The sequence below is a fragment of the Myxocyprinus asiaticus genome, chromosome 8 (assembly GCF_019703515.2).
Source record: "Myxocyprinus asiaticus isolate MX2 ecotype Aquarium Trade chromosome 8, UBuf_Myxa_2, whole genome shotgun sequence".
Lineage (NCBI taxonomy): Eukaryota > Metazoa > Chordata > Actinopteri > Cypriniformes > Catostomidae > Myxocyprinus > Myxocyprinus asiaticus.
The window spans coordinates 8,114,349-8,135,000 of NC_059351.1; the positions used below are offsets into that span (position 1 = coordinate 8,114,349).

General features: G+C 40.5%; 1 protein-coding gene across 2 annotated transcripts in view; it reads right to left on the bottom strand.

Annotated features, from left to right (window-relative positions):
* Positions 1 to 20,652, bottom strand: part of LOC127444531 (calcium uptake protein 3, mitochondrial-like) — a 38,799-nt gene that overhangs the window by 11,634 nt on the left and 6,513 nt on the right. For both annotated transcript variants that reach the window (XM_051703942.1, XM_051703941.1), the window contains exons 5-8: positions 17,781 to 17,828; positions 16,712 to 16,794; positions 16,567 to 16,638; positions 1,167 to 1,261 (exon numbers count right to left, since the gene is read on the bottom strand). In XM_051703942.1, coding sequence (XP_051559902.1) covers positions 1,167 to 1,261; positions 16,567 to 16,638; positions 16,712 to 16,794; positions 17,781 to 17,828 — 298 coding nt within the window. The remainder of the gene's footprint in view (positions 1 to 1,166; positions 1,262 to 16,566; positions 16,639 to 16,711; positions 16,795 to 17,780; positions 17,829 to 20,652) is intronic.

Sequence of the window (20,652 nt, forward strand, 5' to 3'; positions counted from 1 at the left end):
CCTTTGATCTGAAGGCATATGTTTGAAATTATTTTTGTAGAAAAAAATATAATTGTGCCACCATATTAATTTATTTAATTATAAAACTATAATTTAATAAAAATAAAAAAAAGTTTTTGAAATTGATGACTTGGACCAAATAATAATAAAAGCAGCCAATAAGTTCCCAACATAGATGAGAACTCCTTCAGTACTGTTTAAAAAGCATCCCAGGGTGATACTTCAAGAAGTTGGTTGAGAAAATGTCAAGAGTACTTGTCTACAAATTCTAGGCAAAGGGTGACTACTTTGAAGATGCTAAAATATAACACAGTTTTGATTTATTTTGGATTTTATTTAGTCACAACATAATTCCCATAGTTCCATTTATGTTATTCCATAGTTTTGATGACTTTTCTATTATTCTAAAATGTAAAAAAATAAAAATAAATAATAATTAAAAAAACAAAAACATATATATATATATATATATATATATATATATATATATATATATATATATATATATATATATATATATATATAATAAAGAATGAGTAAGTGTTTTAAAACTTTTGACCGGTAGTGTATATATTGTCTTATTGTGTATTTCTATATATACACTTATATTTTCTATTCACTTTTTATTTTTATTCAATTTTTTTAGTATTATCTCTGTCTTGTTGTTGTATTGTTTGTGAACTGGAAGCTTCTGTCACCAAGACGAATTTCTTGTATGTGTAAGCATACTTGGCAATAAAGCTCATTCTGATTCTGATTATTGGCATGTGACTGACAGTTGTGACCAATCAATGACTGCCAATGATTGCCATGTTTTTAGAACTTTTTAAAGAAAATGTATGTTATTCTTTTATGTATCCAAACTTAGCATGCACAGTCAACTATAAGTAAGCAGTCTGTAGGTTGAGTTCGCTTAAAGGTGCAACACTGTGGCTCTTTGGCACTAAACATTCCTCTGTTTGTTTGAGTGGCCCATCCATCCCAACACAGCTACATTGGCTCGACCAGTGGTGTGCATTCGGGGCAGGTCAATCTATTTTTACAACCAAGAGAAGGTGGGGAATGTTTTCTGGAGACTGTTTGAAACAGTGATTTTTTTTTTTTTTTTTTTTTTTGCTAAATATAAATTACACATGCACCTCAACTTTAAATCCAAGCTTTCATACCTGTAGAAGTCATCAAAGGTTAGCTCTGCCTTCCCTTTCTTGCCAAAGAAGTGCACAAGCAGAGTGGTGTCAGTCATCGTGTTCTCATCTGCACACTGTGATTGGTGAGGAGTGGTAGTGAAGAGGGTAAGACAAGAAAAGAAAACAATATCAAAAATCTTGCAGACTTTAAAATAAGAAAGCAGTCTGTCATAGGTGAGCCATTCAAGGTACCAGCCTTCCAGCACCTGAAAAAGTGCATACAGATCACTCATCTGAGCTCACAGTTCTGAGCAGACGTGCAGATTTTTATACCATCAGTGGGTAAGAACAGCACAAGTTAACTATTTTAATAAGTTCATCAAGTATAAAGGTCATATATTAGACTTAAACAGAAACAAACACAAAGAACAATGATATACAGAAATGCACACACACATGCCAGTTGTGTACATTCAAAAACAAGACAAAACAAAAGCAAAGACATACAAAGCATCCACATTACATGCATTTCTGCGGACAACTTCCAAACACCTTATCTTCGGCAAGAAATGTGAAAGAAATGCACAGATGTGAGAAGATTCCACCTTTTTTTGTGGGGACAGAATCTTTTGTGTGTAAACTCAACCATAACTATAAAGATTAATTTGAATGTAAGCATTAAGATTCCAAAAACAGCCTTTTTCAATGGAGCAAAGGAAAAGGTGCTCATGTTGTTCATTCACCAATAAAAACTGGAAAATGGGAACTGAAAGGTGACAAGCCAGGTTAGGTTGTTTTTCTGTACCCATGCTTCACCCCCATCAGCAACAGGATCCATGCTGAAACTCGGTAACAGTGTTGGGGAGTGACTAACTAAAGCTATGTTCAGTCTATCATTCCAAATCCATTTTTTTGTGTATCCGATTGGAATCCGATCTTCATGATTGACTGTCCCCAACTGATCAGATACGATTTGTGTGTCATGTGGCTATCTTCATTTTCTGGCATATCTGCATTGGTTGCTATTGGAATGATGCTGCGTCATTATGCAAAAAAGAAGAAAAAAAACAACATGGAGGGGAATGGAATAGAGATTTTAGCTTATAACATGGCTATGTGTAGCTGTGGCACTGGACTATGCCTTACGAGGCAGCGGCAGAGACGGAAGAGGCTGGCATGCACCGCTTTATTTCATGCTGCCATCTTCTCCTGTTTCATAGTTAAGCAGTGTCATCCAGACAGACTAGCAGTGACTGGTGAACTCGTGTGGTAGCCACCTTTGATGAAACGATGTGGCTGTCAAAACTTCAGAATGCGCGTGGGAAAATTCCATTAATAATATTCTCAGCTAGACCTACACTCTGCCACCACACAGCTTATTTCCGCCACCACTGCCAGCATGTTTCCTGCAACAATGTGTGACGTATAACGCGTCTTGACATAGCATGAAAAGTGACATAAGGCAAAAAGCCACTTTAGATCTGATCAGAGTGGTCTGACTGAAACAATATGATCGAATTCCAATCGGATATCCACAAAAATTGGATTTGGACTGACAGTCTGAACATAGCCTAAATGTTTTCAGTAGCATGACAGTGGCTCAGCTTATATCAAAGCTTTTCCTGTATCAAGCCACTCCTTTTAATGAGTACGGTGAAGCATGACAATGTTACGTCACTGTTTTTGTCACATTTTGTTACATACACAGCTTTACATCCGAGCAAGCTAAGGCATTAATCAAACACACTTTTTTAAATTTCCACTGTCTGACAAGGAGCATTGGGAAGATTGGGTTCGTTCGGTTCAAATAAACAAGTAAATAAATAAATAAATAAATAAACGATTCAGTCCCTGTGCAGATGCTTGATATACAACAGTATCATAATATTTATCACAATAATTGTACAAAATAATATGTTTTGGTCCATACTAATGCTTTTTGTCTTTTTGTTATATTAAACTTCTCTTTCAAATAGGTAGATTAAATGTAGTTGAACTTTCATGAATAGTTTGTAGTAGCTTTTCAAAGTTTTTCCCAACACTGATTCATAAAACCAGGCATAAACTTCAAACATATTTTGTTCCTGTTCATGGGCCTCAACCAAGCAAGCCATAATGCAAGTCCATACCACTGCTGTACCTCTAGCTTAAAATCCTATCGGTGGAGATACAACCAGAGGAAAGTTATAAAAAGAGAAAGAATGGTTCTGTTTCACAAACCAGATCTTTAACTCATACACACATTGCAGATGTTTGTTGTGTTATCTACAGAGAAGTGTCAAAAATGACAAAAATTTGAAAGGTGAATCTATGACACCAATCAAACACTATATGGTAAAAATCTGCCTGATGAAAATGAATGCTGTTGAGGACCTCAGACAATAATTTTGACAAACATAAACTGTCCCCATTTACAGTATTGCACATACAATGGACATGCATAGGGCAAGGAATTTTAGATGGGTAAAGGAATCTTCCGGGTTCAATACAAGTTAAGTGTGATCGACAGCATTTTTGGCATAATGTTGATTACTACAAAAATGTGTTTCGAATTGTCCCTCCTTTTCTTTATCTTTGTGCGACCCTGCATCCTCCTGCATGGACATAGTGTTTTGTCTTCACTATATGCTATGCATCATTTAATTTAAACTGATTGATCTCAGTTCAGAACACTCTGGGCTGTCAGTAAAAGGTTAAACTTTCGATGCACAGAGTCATGTGACAAAACAATATGGTGCCGACCACAGCAGAGTTTGTCTGTAACCAAAAAATTACACCTGATAAGAAACCTAATAAAGGTTTTACAAATGGCACACTGTTAAACACATTGACCACTGATGTGGACTATAGGCCTTTTTTCCTGAGAAATCCTATATTTATTGTGCCTTTTCACATTGAGAACATTTTTTTTTGCTTTCAGAGGCTTTATATGGAGTTAGGATGAGAATAAGGTGCATTTTGAACTGTTCTGAGTCCAGTGCAGACAGATACAGTAGCACACTGGAGGTTCAGTTATTCAGTAAATAGGGAGCAAGGGAGAATCCTATAGCTTTCCTATGCAGATAAATGCATTCACTCCAAACATCCGACCAAAAGTTCAGTTTCAGGCTGCAGATGATATTTGGACCACTCAAAATGTTTGGCAGACAAACTATATGTTCAACAAAAGTTGTTATCTCAAAGTTTCTAGTAAAGAAACTGCAGAATTAAATAATAATAATAATAAAAAAAAGTTTAAATTTCCATTAGAAGTCAACAGACCTCTATGGGGCAAGGCATTCCGAGGGGTAAAGGAACATTCCGGGTTTAATACAAGTTAAGCTCAATTGACAGCATTTATTGCATAATGTCGGTTACCACAAAAATTAATTTCAACTTGCTATTCCACTTCCTTTATATGTATATGCTTATCTTTCTTCAACATCTATAGCTGTTTTCCCATTTCATTGTATCATCTGTCTGTTGGAAGTACGACATCACAATACCATGGTTACAGGAAACCATTAATGTGAGGTCATCATAATATGTAACACCACAGCCATGCCCACTTGTGACTTAGACATCCCCTGATGCATTTTACTCTTTGATCTAAAAACAGAGATAATAACAGTGATTTCTGCTGTCGACTTCTAAGATGAGTAACCCGAATCACACTTACACCATGCCAGCATGCATGCGCATACACACACACACATACCCTTTACCCATCAAAGTCTGGAACTGTGCAGTTGTCAACTCAGACAAACAGCCCTGTCTAACTGCTGTGTCATCTGAGGAAGCCGAATTGAAATTACCCTCTCATTGTGAATAACAGACTAAGTAAATACAGGGCATCTGCACACATTCATTAAACTACTGCTTCCTACAGACGCCCTCAATTAGCCATTAGAATGCAAACACACCGTCAGGTTGAATAGATGTATTCCGGATCAGTAGACAAACAAAGGACTTTAATGTGCCTCTCTCTGACTAAGTGTGGATTTGATTTAGAGATCAATAACAAGCAGTTGTGAGCATTTAAAATTTTACGCTGTTTTTAGTCACAGCTAAATCAATACAAATTTAGCACAAAACATTCAATGGATTAACATTACCAAAACGATAAAAGAAATAACTGACCCAAATGAAAATTCTGTTATCTTTAAATCACCCTCATGTCATTCCAAACCCATGTGACTTTTCTTTCAAAAGGAGATGTTTTGCAAAATGTTCATGCTGCTTTTTTCCGTAAAACAACAATTCCAAGTTTTCTGAAGCCATACGATAACTTTGTGTGAGGAGAAGACTGGAACTTTAGACATTATATAGAGTTGTACTCAAAAGTGTGCATACCCTGGCAGAAATTGTGACATTTTGGCATTGATTTTGAAAATATGACTGATACGTCTTCTATTTAAGAATAGTGATCATATGAATCCATTTATCATCACATAGTTGTTTGGCTCCTTTTTAAATCATAATGATAACAGAAATCACCCAGATGGCCCTGATTAAAAATGTACATACCCTTGAATGTTTGGCCTTGTTACAGACACACAAGGTGACACACACAGTTTTAAATGGCAATTAAAGGTTAATTTCCCAAACCTGTGTCTTTTAAAATTGCAATTAGTGTCTGTGTATAAATAGTCAAAGAGTTTGTTAGCTCTCACATGGATGCACTGAGCAGGCTAGATAATGAGCCATGGGGAGCAGAAAAGAACTGTCAAAAGACCTGTGTAACAAGGTAATGGAACGTCTCGGTTACTGTCATAACCTCCGTTCCCTGATGGAGGGAACGTGACGTTGTGTCAATGAAGTGACACTAGGGGTCACTCCTGGGAGCCACAGACATCTCTGATCTTTGTGAAAAGGCCAATAAGGATTTGCATGCCACTCCCCCGGACATACGGGTATAAAAGGAGCTGGAATGCAACCACTCATTCAGGTTTTGCACTGAGGAGCCGAGACAAGGTCCCGGCCCATTCAGCGGGTAGTTCGGTGTTGTGGCAGGAGGGACACAACATCTCGTTCCCTCCATCAGGGAACGGAGGTTACGAGACATTCCCATTCTGTCACTCACTCGACGTTGTCGATGAAGTGACAATAGGGGTCCCTATACAAAACACCACGACTACTGAACTGTGTTACGTGGACTAGCGGGGCGAGATGGGCAGACCTCTGTGTGCCTTGTAGCCAGCGCACCCGGCCGTCACGTAACCTCCCCCACGTACTTGTGAGCATCAAACGGTCCCCTGAACCTCAGGGACAAGTCGAATGCACAAAAAATGAGGACCGGACGGCCCAGCCGCGGCCTTTTCTCTTTTTTTTTTCTCCCCAAAAGGAACGAAATCGTTCAGCTGGGGGCCATATAAGGTCTATGTCGGGGGGTGTCCCTCCAAAGAGGAGGACACCGCGGAGACCACACCCCACCCGGGGGGGAGGATTTCAAGTGGAAATACGTCACATGGTCTTACTGAGTCTAGTCGGAAGCACGTCATGTGGAAGGGTCCCGTGGTAGGTCCTACCTGAGGGGGAGGAGTTTCTACAGACACGGTGACCCGGGGCAGAGGGGCGTCTGCCCAAGAAAGATGCGGTTTACCAACGAGGAAACCATTTTGCGGAAAATACATCCCATGGGGTTACCAATGGGGTAACCAGCACATGTGGAGCACCTACCCCAGTACTGGGCCGGGCTAAGGAGGAAGGACATCCAGGGTCCGCAATTTTGTGAACGCGACTGGGAGAAACAGCACACGTCTTCGCCTCAAGGGAGGGGAAAGGCGTTATGCGCAAGTAGTACACCCGACCAGCTGTCCCGAGACTTACCTGTTTGAACCTGACAACACACGGGACGAAACCGGCTCAACCCGGAGGTTGTAGAACCTCACAAAGGTGTTAGGTGTTGCCCAGCCCACTGCTCTACAAATGTCTGCTATAGAGACGCCATTGGTCAGAGCCCAGGAGGCCGCTACACCCCTGGTCCTGGGTGCGATATGCCATAGCGATGGCGTCAATGAGCCAGTGTGCAATCCTCTGCTTGGAGACAGCACTTCCTTTCCGCTGTCTTCCAAAGCAGACAAAGAGCTGCTTGGAGCTTCTAAAGCTCTGCGTGTGGTCCAAGTAGATAAGCAAAGCACGCACTGGACACAGCAATGCCAAGGCTGGGTCGCGAGGAGCGTGAGGTCCGAGAACCAAGTCCGGGTGGGCCAATAAGGTGCCACTAGGATGACCTGCTCCTCGTCCTCACTGACCTTGCACAACATCTGTGCAAGTAGGCTCACTGGGGGAAACGCATACTTGTGCAGCCCCAGGGGCCAGCTGTGTGCCAACGCATCTGTGCCTAGGGGAGCCTCGGTCAGAGAATACCAGAGAGGGCAGTGGGAGGATTCCCAGGAAGCAAACAGGTCCACCTGCGCTTGACCGAATCAACTCCAGATCAGCTGAACCACCTGTGGGTGGAGTCTCCACTCTCCCCTGAGCGTGACCTGCAGTGACAGCGCGTCCGCTGTGCTGTTGGGGTTGCCCAGGATATGAGTGGCTTGCAGTGACTTGAGCCGCTGCTGACTCCAGAGGAGGAGACGGCGGGCGAGTTGCAACATTCAACGAGAGCATAGACCGCCTTGGCGGTTGATATGCGCAACCGTCGCCGTGTTGTCTGTCCGGACAAATACGTGCTTTCCCCGGATCAACGGCAAAAGCCTCCACAGGGCGAGCAATACTGCCAGCAACTCGAGGCAGTTGATGTGCCAACACAGTCGCGGACCAGTCCAAGGGCCGGCAGCTGCGTGCCTGTTGCATATGACGCCCCAGCCACGCTTGGAGGTGTCCGTCGTAACCACAATGTGCCTGGAGACCTGCCCTAGGGGAACTCCTGCCCGTAGGAATGCTAGGTCAGACCAAGGGCTGAACAGACGGTGACGGACCTGCGTGATGAGCACGCAGTGTGCGCCGATGCATCTCGCGACTCGAGTCTGGAGCCAGTGCTGAAGCGGTCTCGTATGCATCAACCCAAGTGGCGTGACCACTGCTGAGGATGCCATATGCCCCAGGAGCCTCTGAAAAATTTCAGTGGGACCAAGTCTAACTCCATAACGAGAAAAGATATGCTCTGAACTGGGGAGAGCTTGCTCTTTTCCCAGTTGACCTGAAGCCCCAGCCGGCTGAGGTGCCTGAGCACCAGGTCCCTGTGTGCACACAACAAGTCCCGCGAGTGAGCTAGGATCAGCCAGTTGTCGAGATAGTTGAGAATGCGGATGCCCACTTCCCTTAGCGGGGTAAGGGCTGCCTCTGCGACCTTTGTGAAGGCGCGAGGTGACAGGGACAGACCGAAGGGGAGGACCTTGTACTGGTATGCCCGGCTCTTGAAAGCAAATTGCAGGAAGGGTCTGTGTTGGGGTAAAACTGAGACATGGAAGAAAGCGTTCTTCATGTCTACCGCCACGAACCAATCTTGATGCCAGACACTTGCTAGAATGCGTTTCTGCATCAGCATCTTGAACGGGAGTCTATGCAAAGCCTGGTTCAGAACTCGCAGGTACAAGATTGGCCGCAACCCTCCGCCTTTTTTGGGTACGTTGATTGTAAAACCCTTCTTCATCTCGGCTGGAGGAACAGGCTTGATCGCGTCCTTCTGTAGGAGGGAGGCGATCTCCGTGCGCAAGGCAGCGGCATTTTTGCCTTTCACCACAGTGAAGCAGACACTGTTGAACCTGGGCAGACGCCTGGCGAACTGAATTGCATAGCCAAGTCGGACAGTCCTGATCAGCCAACGCAATGGGTTGGGGAGCGAGAGCCACGCCCCCAAGCTCCGTGCGAGGGGGACCAAGGGAACAACCGTGTCGGACGTACCGGTGGGCGGGGCCTTGCGACGGGGCGGAACCTGAGGTGCCACTTGTGGCCGTGCTGAGTCTAAGGACATTGTGACTAACCCCGGAACGGCCTGGGATGGGGGAGGAAGAAGTGCGTCCTCGTGACCGCGGAGACCATCACATTGGGAGCAGACTTGTGCCACAGATGGGTGTGTCATCAGTCTTCTGCTGTGAAAAGACACTCCAACAGACACAGGTCCATGTGTTTTGTGTGTGTGTGTGTGTGTGTGTGTGTGTGAATCTCAAGAAAATATGTCCACGTCACATTTTAAATATATAAATAAATACAATTTTGCATTAAAAATATTACCATATACTACCTTTAGGCAAACATGCTTTTAAATACAATTTAAATATCACATTATTTTTCTGCATTACAATAAACAATTATGGTAGATTTATGGTAATTACAATCCGAAGAATGTTCTTAATTGTCATAAATATACTGCCACAATGCAAAAAATATAATACAATACAATAAAATAAATAATGATATAAGTTCTTCTTTCTTTCTTTTTATTTTGGAGTGAAATATGACCCAGACATGTTCTTGACAGGTTACGTGAGATTCAGAGAAATATCTATTTAACATAAGTACATTTGAAAGACTTCAGTTCTGGCTCAATAGAAAAAACATTTGCACCAACAACTCCACCCACTCTTACCTAGACCTAAACCACAAGCCTGCTCTATATACCCCACTGATGAAGTTTGAAACTGACATGTTGTGGTTAAAGAACAAATCAATAAGAATCAAATCACACTGATTGTGGCAAAACCCCCACATGCTCTCTGACCTCTGAGGTCCACTCCACCACCCTTCACATTTCATTCAGTCATCTGCAGATCTCTCTCATTCTCCCATCATTGCAAGATTCAGACAGAGGTTATAGTTCAGGTCAGAGGCCCGGGGGCGATACATACGCTGTTTACTGGGGCAACCTGTTATCCATAGAGCTGTATATTCTACACAGAGACCAGAGGAGCAGTCACAGCATTCAGAAGAGGGGATAAGAAGGACAGGAAGGAGAAAGTGAGATAAGAAGTGATGGACAAGACAGGTTAAACATGCAAAGAGAAGAAAGTGGTTTAAAGGGATTGTTCACCCAAAATTCTGTCCTCATTTACTTGCTCTTATGCTCTTCCAAACCCTTATCACTTTCTTTCTTCTGTGGAACACAAAAGGACTTGTTTAGCAGAATGACTCAGTCTCAGTCACCATTCACTTTCATTGCATCTTTTGTCCATTCAATGAAAGTAAATGGTGACTGAGACTGAACATTCTGCATTTTGTGTTCCAGAGAGAAAGTAATTTGGGTTTGGAATAACATGAGTGTGAGTAAATGATGACTTAATTTGCATTACTGGGTGAACTAAATAGGACAGTTGGCACAATTTCACAAGGTTCTAAGAGGGGTGACAATATTGGTTCCCTCTCAGACAGCCCTTGAAAAACTGGACAAGTGAATGAGATAAGATGAATTGATGAAAACAAGTCTAGAGGAGGTGCACAGTGGTTGGACAATTAAATTAATTATTTTTAGGATATATACAGGATTTTAAATATGCCATGTATAACTAGATTTTTAAATTTTCTAAGGAAAATGTCATTGTGCAAAGCTTGTGCGAAGCTTTCCGCCACAGTGCTACACAGTAAACCCTAATACTATCATTACTGGAAAAATCAAGTTGTTCACATTAAACATTACTTGAAATGTTAAATTCAGGGATCATAATTCAAATATAAACTCAACAAAAAAAAGAAACGTCCTCTCACTTTCAACTGCTTTTATTTTCAGCGTAAATATGTAAATATTTGTATGAACATAACAACTAAGACATAAACTGAACAAGTTTCACAGACATGTGATCCCCACTCTTCCACCAAGGCACTTGCAAGTTCCCGGACATTTCTGGGGGGAATGGCCTTAGCCCTCATTCTCCGATCCAACAGGTCCCAGACGTGCTTGAGACTGAGATCCGGGCTCTTCACTGACCATGGCAGAACACTGACATTCCTGTCTTGCAGGAAATCAAGCACAGAACGAGCAGTATGGCTGGTGGCACTGTCATGCCGGTGTAACTCGGGCAGTTGTTGTTGCCATCCTGTACCTGTCCCGCAGGTGTGATATTCAGATTCCGATCCTGTGCAGGTGTTGTTACACATGGTCTGCCACTGTGAGGACGATCAGCTGTCCTTCCCATCTCCCTGTAGCGCTGTCTTAGGCATCTCACAGTACGGACATTGCAATTTATTGCCCTGGCCACATCTGCAGTCCTCATGCCTCCATGCAGCATGCCTAAGGCACGTTCATGCAGATGAGCAGGGACCCTGGGCATCTTTCTTTTGGTATTTTTCAGAGTCAGTAGAAAGTCTCTTTAGTGTCCTAAGTTTTTATAACTGTGACCTTAATTGCCTACCCTCTGTAAGCTGTTAGTGTCTTAACGACTGTTCTACAGGTGCATGTTCATTAATTGTTTATAGTTCATTGAACATGCATGGAAAACATGGTTTAAACCCTTTACAATGAAGTTATTTGGATTTTTACAAAATTATCTTTAAAATACGGTGTCCTGAAAAAGGGACGTTTCTTTTTTTGCTGAGTTTATATGTTCCTAGAAACTTATTTGTCTTAAAAATCTCTAGACTTCAGATTCTAGACTAAGAATTTATGTGTTAATAACTCAAACGATTGAGTACAAAATTGAGGCTATGGGGAATACCCATAATCCCTTGCACTTGAATTATATAGTTTTGTTCCCTTGGTCAAAGGGAACTTATGGGGGCATTTAAACAGTTGCTATTAAGAATTCATGGAGGTTTCAGCTCTTTTGTAGTATTATTCATGTTGTTTTGTTGCAAAATGCTGTTTCGTGTGAGGTGATTAGGGTGATCTATGTCCCCTTTGGTGAAGTTGGACCCTGTTAACTCTATTTCAGTTCATCTTGTGCATGTGCAACTGAAGTACATGTTTGTATGCATTTCAGAGGAGAATTATGTTTATTTAATGCTTGACCTAGAATGGGTTATACTCTTCATTATTTGAGCTATATTATTGTATGATCAAAATTGTAGTCAATTCAACTAAAATTAATAAGTAGAAACAACCAAATTTAAATAGCAAATCTGTATTTGTATCTAGTTACCTTAACTTAAATAGTTAAGTTCATTCTATATGAACACCAACTTAAATGAACTAAATTACACAAATGTTGGAGATGCCAAAACTGAGGGAATGAGCTTAATCAATTGAGTAAATTAAATTTATTGGGGTTTTTAATGTATAGGGTTTTATGGGTGGTTGCCAGGGTGTTGCTAAGTGACTGCTTTCTGGCCCAAATCGAAAACCTCTATTATGCTATGTATGCTATGTAACTTTTCTGTGTTCTGCGACCCACTTAGACCCGCCCCAATTGGCATGAGTTGGGGGTGGGACTATCTCTTTGTTTGACCAAGGGCAGACAGGGGGCGTATTCAGAAAGCTGCCTTAAAAACAAATACAGCCCCCAACCCCCTGTCTGACGAATCCATCTGTAACAAAAAAGGGAAAGAGAAGTCAGGGAATGCAAGAGTGGTCCCACAGAGTGCAGCTTTCACTTGTGTAAACGCCTGTTGGCATGGCTCCATTCACTGGACCGGGTCTGGTGTTTCCTTTTTAGTGAGATCAGTCAGCAGGCTGGTGACATCTGAATATTTAGAATATTTAGGAACGGTCTCATCTCCTTTTTGGTCTTAGGTCTCGGACAAGCCACAATAGCTGCTTTTTATCAGTTTGGGGACGTACTTGTCCATGACCCAAGTGGAAACCCAGATATCGTACTTCCATCTAATTGCACACATCCTTGGATTCACTGTGAGTCCCATCCATCTAAGTGATCTCAGGACAGCCCTCAGATGCTGGATATGCAGCTGCCAATCATTGCTATAAATAATAATATCATCCAGGTAGGCAGCGGCATATGCAGCGTGCGGGCTGAGAATTTTGTCCATGAGTCGCTGAAATGTCGCCGGGGCCCCAAACAAACTGAACGGAAGGGTAATGAATTGGTGTAAGACAAACGGAGTGGAATAGGCAGTTTTTTCTCAGGACATGGAAGTCAAGGCGATCTGCCAATGTCCCTTCGTTAAATCCAGTATTGAATAAAAGTGAGCCACACCTAACAGATCGAGCAATTTGTCAATGCAAGGCGTCGAATTTAGACACCGCATTATCTTCACTATAGTCCACACAAAACCGGACCATCCCTTCGGACTTTGGTACCAAAACCACCAGGCTAGCCCAGTCACTGTGGGATTCCTCGATAACACCCATATCGAGCATGGCTGTGAGTTCCTCCTGGACCACTTTTTTTTTTTGTGTCCTGTAACCAATAGAGGTGGGATCGTACCACCACTCCTGGAGTCATTTAAATGTGTTCTATGAGGTTCGTCTGACCGGTTAGAGACCAGAACACGTCGAAAACTCTTTTTGTAACCTGGCAACCTCATTGACTTGGGACGGTGAGAGGTGGTCTCCACAGGGAACTGGGGTGGTTTAATGGGCGGTTTTTGGTTCCAACTCCGGACCTAACTCCACCCTCTCTGGGACGGCCGTCGCCAAAGCCACAGGTACCACCTCTCTCCACGTTTTTAGGAGATTCAGGTGGTAAATTTGCCGTGCTCCGCCTCTATCCATTCGTTTTACCTCATAATCGACTTCCACAAAAGGCCCTTGCCACTTGGCTAACAATTTATAGCTTGATGTGGGTAATAACATGAGGACCTTATATCCCTGTGAGAATTCCCATAGCTGAGTGCCCCTGCTATACAGCCGGGACTGGCGTTCCTGGGCCTGGAGCAAATTCTCCTGTATTAGTTGCCCCAATTTGTGGAGTTTTGCTCTCAGGTCCAGAACGTATTGAATTTTGTTCTTACTCTCTGAAGGTCCCTCCTCCCAATTTTTAAGAGAAAGCGGTTTAACACCTAGGGTTCTTACAGAGAATGCGGCTAATTGTGATCATGTAAATGTGGCGTTGTTACAGGTTTTTGAAGAGTGCACACGTGTGTGAACATAATGAATAACAAATGTCATTGAGCCCAACAACAAGTCAACTGAACAGAAAGAATTCAAGATTTATGGGAGTACAGTGAGAAAATCACATAGCCTATAAACTATACTCATTTATACACACCAATGTAAAATATCGACTGTCCTTCACATTCGAGTAAATGTTCTCATACATTGGGGGAATCCCAGAGTTTTATATAAGAGGAAAACCTCACTATTGCAGGGCAATTCTACTGCAGGTCGTGATAGAAAGTTAAGGAAACAAACACAGCAACAGCTCTGTAATATCTGTAAATGAAGTGAAGCAATGGAGAATAAAATAGCGAAGTCTTCCTCGGATGCCAAGTTTGTTATTTACACAAGCGTTGCGGGGAAATTATGTTGCTGTGGAGAAAGCTGAAAACTGATCGAGCCGCATATAAGCGGGATTGAAGAGAAAATCTCTATAACAGCTCATGTAAACGCATATGCCGAATTTGAGGCCTTAAGCAGCTTTCTCACCATGTAAACGTGGCCATTTATGAATTTAGCCAAAATGACTTGTGCTCCCTGGGAATCAAACTCATGACCTTATGGCATTAATTAGTGAACAGATTACTCCATTTAGGATGGGTCTTCCACAGAATGAAGTTTACCCTGGAAGTGACACTTCTTCTGTGACATCACTTTGAGTGAGACGGTGTTATCAAACTTAAATTCATTAATAAAGTCTTACACCCTGTCTACACCAGGCACACCCATTGACGCGACGCATTGGCTTGAGGCTGTCTACACTGGACCCATTGACATAAACATTCTAAACCATTTAATTTGTGTATTAGGGCCAGTGCATGCAGCGCAAAATGGAACGCGACACCCGTTTACTGTTGGTGCAACAGATGCGCTGCAACGGACGCTTCCAGTGTAGACAGCATCATTGATGATAATGGGGTTCTATTGCTTTTGATGCGATGTGACGCGCTGCTCGTGTTGGCTGTAGACAGGGTGTTAAGTATTTTTACACAACCTTTGATCCTTTTACAATGTCCCTGATTAAGATTTTACAACCTGGCAAAATTTGCAGAGCATACAGAGTTATTTGTATCCTGTGGTCATTTGACAAACTATCACTATAATTAGATTATATTTATTGACAACAAAACACACTGCTTATGAGCCAAATAGTGGTTCTTCTAGGTGTTTTTTTTGTTTTGTTTTGTTTTGTTAATTATACCTTCAACATTGCACATGACATTTGAAACAATTTACAATGTAATTATCTAACAAGTACCATTTCACATTAATATTCTCTACCTAGAAAGAAGATCTTAGTAATGGCTGCTTAAACAAATCTACCTCAAGACAAAAACACTAATCAAAATGATCTTAAACTACTTAATAAAGTAAAAAAAAAAAAGAATAAGACTTGTAGCATTCAGGAAGAATCATGTCCACAGGCTTGATTAATGCATCTAGTGTGTAAGTTGGCTATGTTTAAAGCCATGTAAAATCATGTTTGTTTTGATACTGGTTACCATGGGACAAAAACATAAACAGCAATATCATGCCATGGTAAAATATCCTTCTATGTTTATATACAGAAGAATAACAAAACAGACATTTTAAATAAGAATCTGCAGTAAGAGTGACATATCAAACAGAAAGAGAGACAGATAAAGAGGTAAATAATAAAAGACAGTGAATGCATACAGTTAATGCCATAGTTAACTCTTTGAGTCCATTTTGCCCTCTGCAGCAACAGTTTGTTAACAATCCTTAATGCACTACAATTGTTGATTTTGAATCAAAGCCTTCTCTAATACTAACCTTGTATCAGCTTCAAATAAAAGCTATTTTGACAATACTGGCCATTACTGATTTTCCATACAGACACCCCACAACAAACTAAAAGCTTTATAAACCCATAAAAAGCCATATAAAGATAAATAAAATCAATATCCATATACACCAATAAAGGAACTGCCTAACTTCAAAACTCTCACTGCTGATCAGAACCTAAAGCTGTTGTTTAAGGAATAGTTCACCCAAAATAAAAAATTCACAAAAACAAGATGCGTTGTGCTAAATTGTGGAAGCACAAATTAGATTTAAAGCTATGGCAGAGGGGAAGATAAGTGAAAAAAAAAGAAAAAGAAGACTTCAGACGACTTTTAATACAGTACACAAATCAAATGGACTACTTGTATGCTATATTTAGGGTGCTTATTTGACGTTTATGGAGCATGACAGTCCCTCGTTACATTGTCCCTTCAATGAATGGAAAAGAGCAGAATTAAGTCTTTGAAATTTGAACAGTTTTCAGTCTTTCACATTTCTCATTTTGTGTTCCACAAAACAAAGAAAGTCATTTATAATTTTTGGGTGAACTATTTCTTTAAAAAGTCATTATGAGTGCTTCATCTACATCACATAGCAAGTTCATCACATAATTAACAATGAACAAACATCTGTAGTTTGGTCTTAGTCACCCAGTTGTTTAAAAAATTAGATTATAATACAAAGATCCCAATATAAGTTGTTCAAAGTGTGACTCTTTCTTACCAGTTGAGCGGATTTCTCTACATCTCCTTTTCTTCCTTTCTTCTCATTTTTCTTGCGGAAGATTTCCTGCAGCTATAAATGGAGAATAAATAAACCAAAACAAATAATGGCAAGTAATGAACTCATTAATTTATTTTACACTTACCACAAGAAACTCTCGTTTATCCACCATCTGGTTACCATCGGCGTCAAACATATTGAAAGCGATCTTAAAGCCTGCATGAGGCTCTGAAGGAACAATGTGAAAAGAAGTTATTTGTTGCGGTTGCTTATTATTACATGTTATAACATGCATATCAATTAATAAAAGAATGGTATGCATACAGGGATTGCTTATGAGGCACTTCAAATTCTGTAGTCTCATCTGGTAAACTGTCATTATGGATTCTACCACTAGATGGCTAAATCAGAGATCATATCAGATCAGAGGTCAGGCCCACATTTGTAAGAACCTGTTATCACCTCAAGAACTTTCAGTGCACCTTTTCTTTTCACCACTTTGCCTTTCATCACACTCTTTAGTTGTGTTTTTAAATCCATTAAGAGCCACATGTCTACACTCTGTTATGTTGCCCAAGCAACAGCCGAAGAGAGCACGCATGGCAGACAGTACATCTCTTGTTGTTCTCTTTGTGACAGTTGGAGCTTAGTCAGATGGGCACAGAAAACCCCGTAGGAAAGGAACATGAGGAAAAAACAAATTAAATCTCCTTCACCACTTGTTTCTCCAATGCACAATCAATTAAATAAAGAGACAAATTAAATGGAAAACAGACTTGTGCTGTAGTCTCCTGCATCTCAGATTTTTCTTCTGAGAAGGAGACAATCTCACATCTGAGGTCTCCTGAACAATAAAAGAGTAACCTCTGAGCAACAAAATGTTCCTTTTGGATGATGTCTGGATTTTAAAAATGTGGCTTTGGTGAAACTGAAAACTTTTTTATCGAAAACAGAAGTGTTTTTCCAACTCTCCTGCTTTTTTATGGGGGGTGAGAGTCTGGGTGGGCCTTGTCAGTGCCAACCATACTAGATGTAAAACATCCATGAACCAGGGCAATGTTTGTGACTTGTGTTTAAAATAAGATGTATGCACAGTGGGCTTATCTCAAAAGAGACGGGCAAGGAAGAATAAAGCATGGCATATGAATGAAAGGCTAGAAAGGCAAGAAAGAGAAAGACAGGAGAAAAGATGGAAAGATAGAGGTCATACTCACTTGTCAGAATGCAGAGCAGAAAGAGATATTCCGTGTAAGCGATGATGCCTGAAAAAGGATTTCAAAGGGTCACATCCATTCTCTTAATGTACAGCAACACACTAACAACCTACAAATGGCCTCGTCTACCCTTTTTTAATCTCCCCTTTTGCTTTTTACTCTTTGTCTAAACTGAAAACTCTGAAGGCGGCTCCTCTGAAGGTTGGATTAAAATGTTTACTGATTTTCAAAGCTAGGGGCCTCCAGAGATAAATGGAGTTGCAGAACCTTTTCCCTTCTTCTCCTATTCTAAAAAAAGAGAAGACAAGTAATCCCCCTTTCATGATGATAACATCTAAAAAGGTGCCTCTCGGCTGAAGCGTCCATCTACATTTAGCCAACATTTGCCCTGCGTTTGGCCCACACACTGAAGCTGAAAACTTTGACAAAGTGAGTGACCGCCATGGAGACAGAGGCAGCGTTCAAAGGCTTCTGTTTGGATAAGAGTGCTCTAGAAGCATCCGTCAGGTCTTGGAGATGTGCCCCATTTAGACAGCGAACTGTCCCTGCTTTTGTTCGACTCGTGAGAAAGACTCAGAGCAGAGAACTAGGGAAAAAGAGAGTGAGAGTCAAAATAAAGTAGAAAGAGAGACATAGAGAGGTGGGCTAATGGAAAGATGGAAGTTCTGTTATGTCAAGGCAGTAGGGGGGCAGAGAGAAGGGATAGGTTTTCCTGCACCTCCATTGAAAGTGTTTTTCTCCACAGCTTGTGTGAAGCGGGACATGGAGACAGTAGCGGGCATTGAGATAGTTCAGGGTGACTGGACTGAGTGTTACGGGACGCTGCCTGTGCGCCTTCGGGAGGAGAACCTGACACTGAAAATTCAACGCAACACCCACAGTTTCACACAATCACTCAAGCAATACTGAGCTATTCAAAGTCCGCTAAGCAAGACGACAATTGTATTCTGAAACTGTGGTTTTCAACTGGTTTTGCTTCAGGTCCCAGATTTTACACTAGACAGTGCCAAAATTGTTTATGAGACTAAGGTAAACAGAAATGTCCTTTAAATAAAACATTAAATGTATCTATATTAACATGAATTACATACATGTATAACATCATGTTAATATGTTATGATTAATGTACATTTGTTAAAAAAAACATCATAGCCTATTCAAATTTAATGGGACACTTGTGTATGTGAATTCATTTAGTTCAGTATGTCAACGTTTGCATTTTTAGCATTTTACTTTAGTTTTATTTATACATTATTATTTGCTATTTTATTATTAGCATTTAGCATTGTTTTTTTGTTTTGTGTGTGTGTGTGTTGCGAGGTAAGTCTAAATGTTCTAAAACCCTACTTGTTTAAAGGGTTAGTTCACACAAAAATGATTTTTAAAAATAATTTATTCAACCTCTTGTTGTTATGGCCCCATCTTTTTTTATTCTTTAGTGAAATACAAAAGGAGATTAGGCAGAATGTCTGAGCTTCTGTTTTGCATGCAATGAAAATGATGAAGCTCCAAAATGGGTGAAAAAGCACTATAAAAGTTTCCCGTAAAAAATGTGTGCTATACTCAAAGTCAGCTAAAGCATTAACTTCATGTAATGAACCAAATTAAAGCCATTATTCACTAATAATCTCCCCCTCCAAAGGAACTCTCAAATCTAATTTGCGCTTATGTTCAATTCAAGCTGGACATTCTGCCTAGTATCTCCTTTTGTGTTTCATGGAAGACATAGGGGGTATACGATGACGGAATTTTCAAATCATTTTAATTTTCACTAATCTGTGGCTCCAGTTAATTCAGACCTAGATTTGTTTTTCTTCTGGAGAACTCAAGGGTCAAGAGTCAAGCATTAATATGTTGTCGTTGGGGATTCATAACGAATTCATAGACATTTATAAATGCCTAAAAGCTACTTCAAACTGGTAAGATGTATCTTTTTAGCTGTAAACATTTTTATACATGTTTATAAAGTACTTTTATATATATGTAGTAAATCTTTTTTTGAGTGGGGCCCCTTAAAATGAAATGGCACTATGTTTTCATTCCATTCATTCCTGTTTCATACAGTCCCAATAGATCAATTCTTCCCTTCTGAGGTGTGCTGACTTTATCTGCAAAATCTAATGTGTTTTTATTAACATATTGACAGCATCTGAAACATAAACCCTTTAGAAATGTAATTTTTTTTCTCCAAAATTGTAATTCAATTTCTGTAATTCACTGATTGATTTTATTGCATTAAATCTAATTGCTAATTAAATCAGACAAACATGATCAAATTTATTTAATGCAGTAAACATTTTTATCTCATCTGATGTTATGAGGGTTTTAGTCATTTCTTATAAACTTACGTTACGTGACTTATAGACATATATTAATGTTACACTGTAACATTGACTGTGTTTCTCTTGAATTTCATGCTTGTTTATAAAAATTACATGTAGCCATACCAAGAAAACAAATGACTTGTAATAGTCCCATAGATTTCATTTATAAATAATTTTGCCTTTAAAAAGATCCTTTGAAAGGCGGCGGTACCTTTGGAAAAGGCTAGTTCAGCCGACAAGTTTAGATGCTATCAGTATGTTAAAATGGCATGTTCCAGTGTCAATCCAAATGTACAAAAACGTACATGTAAACCTTGTGTAAGCACACCTATGAATATGAATGAGATCACCCTGACTCTGCAGACATATGGGGAAAGGGTACCAGTGTTGCTTTACACGTGCTATAGGGATTTCTCAAAGTCGTTGCAATGTAAAAAAAATAAAAATCCTAACAAACTTTTGAACTTCCCTTACCTCCTTCAAGTTATTTACTAAGACTCCTATGTTCTATACCTCTTAGAAACCACTCCATAGAGACCAAAGCACGT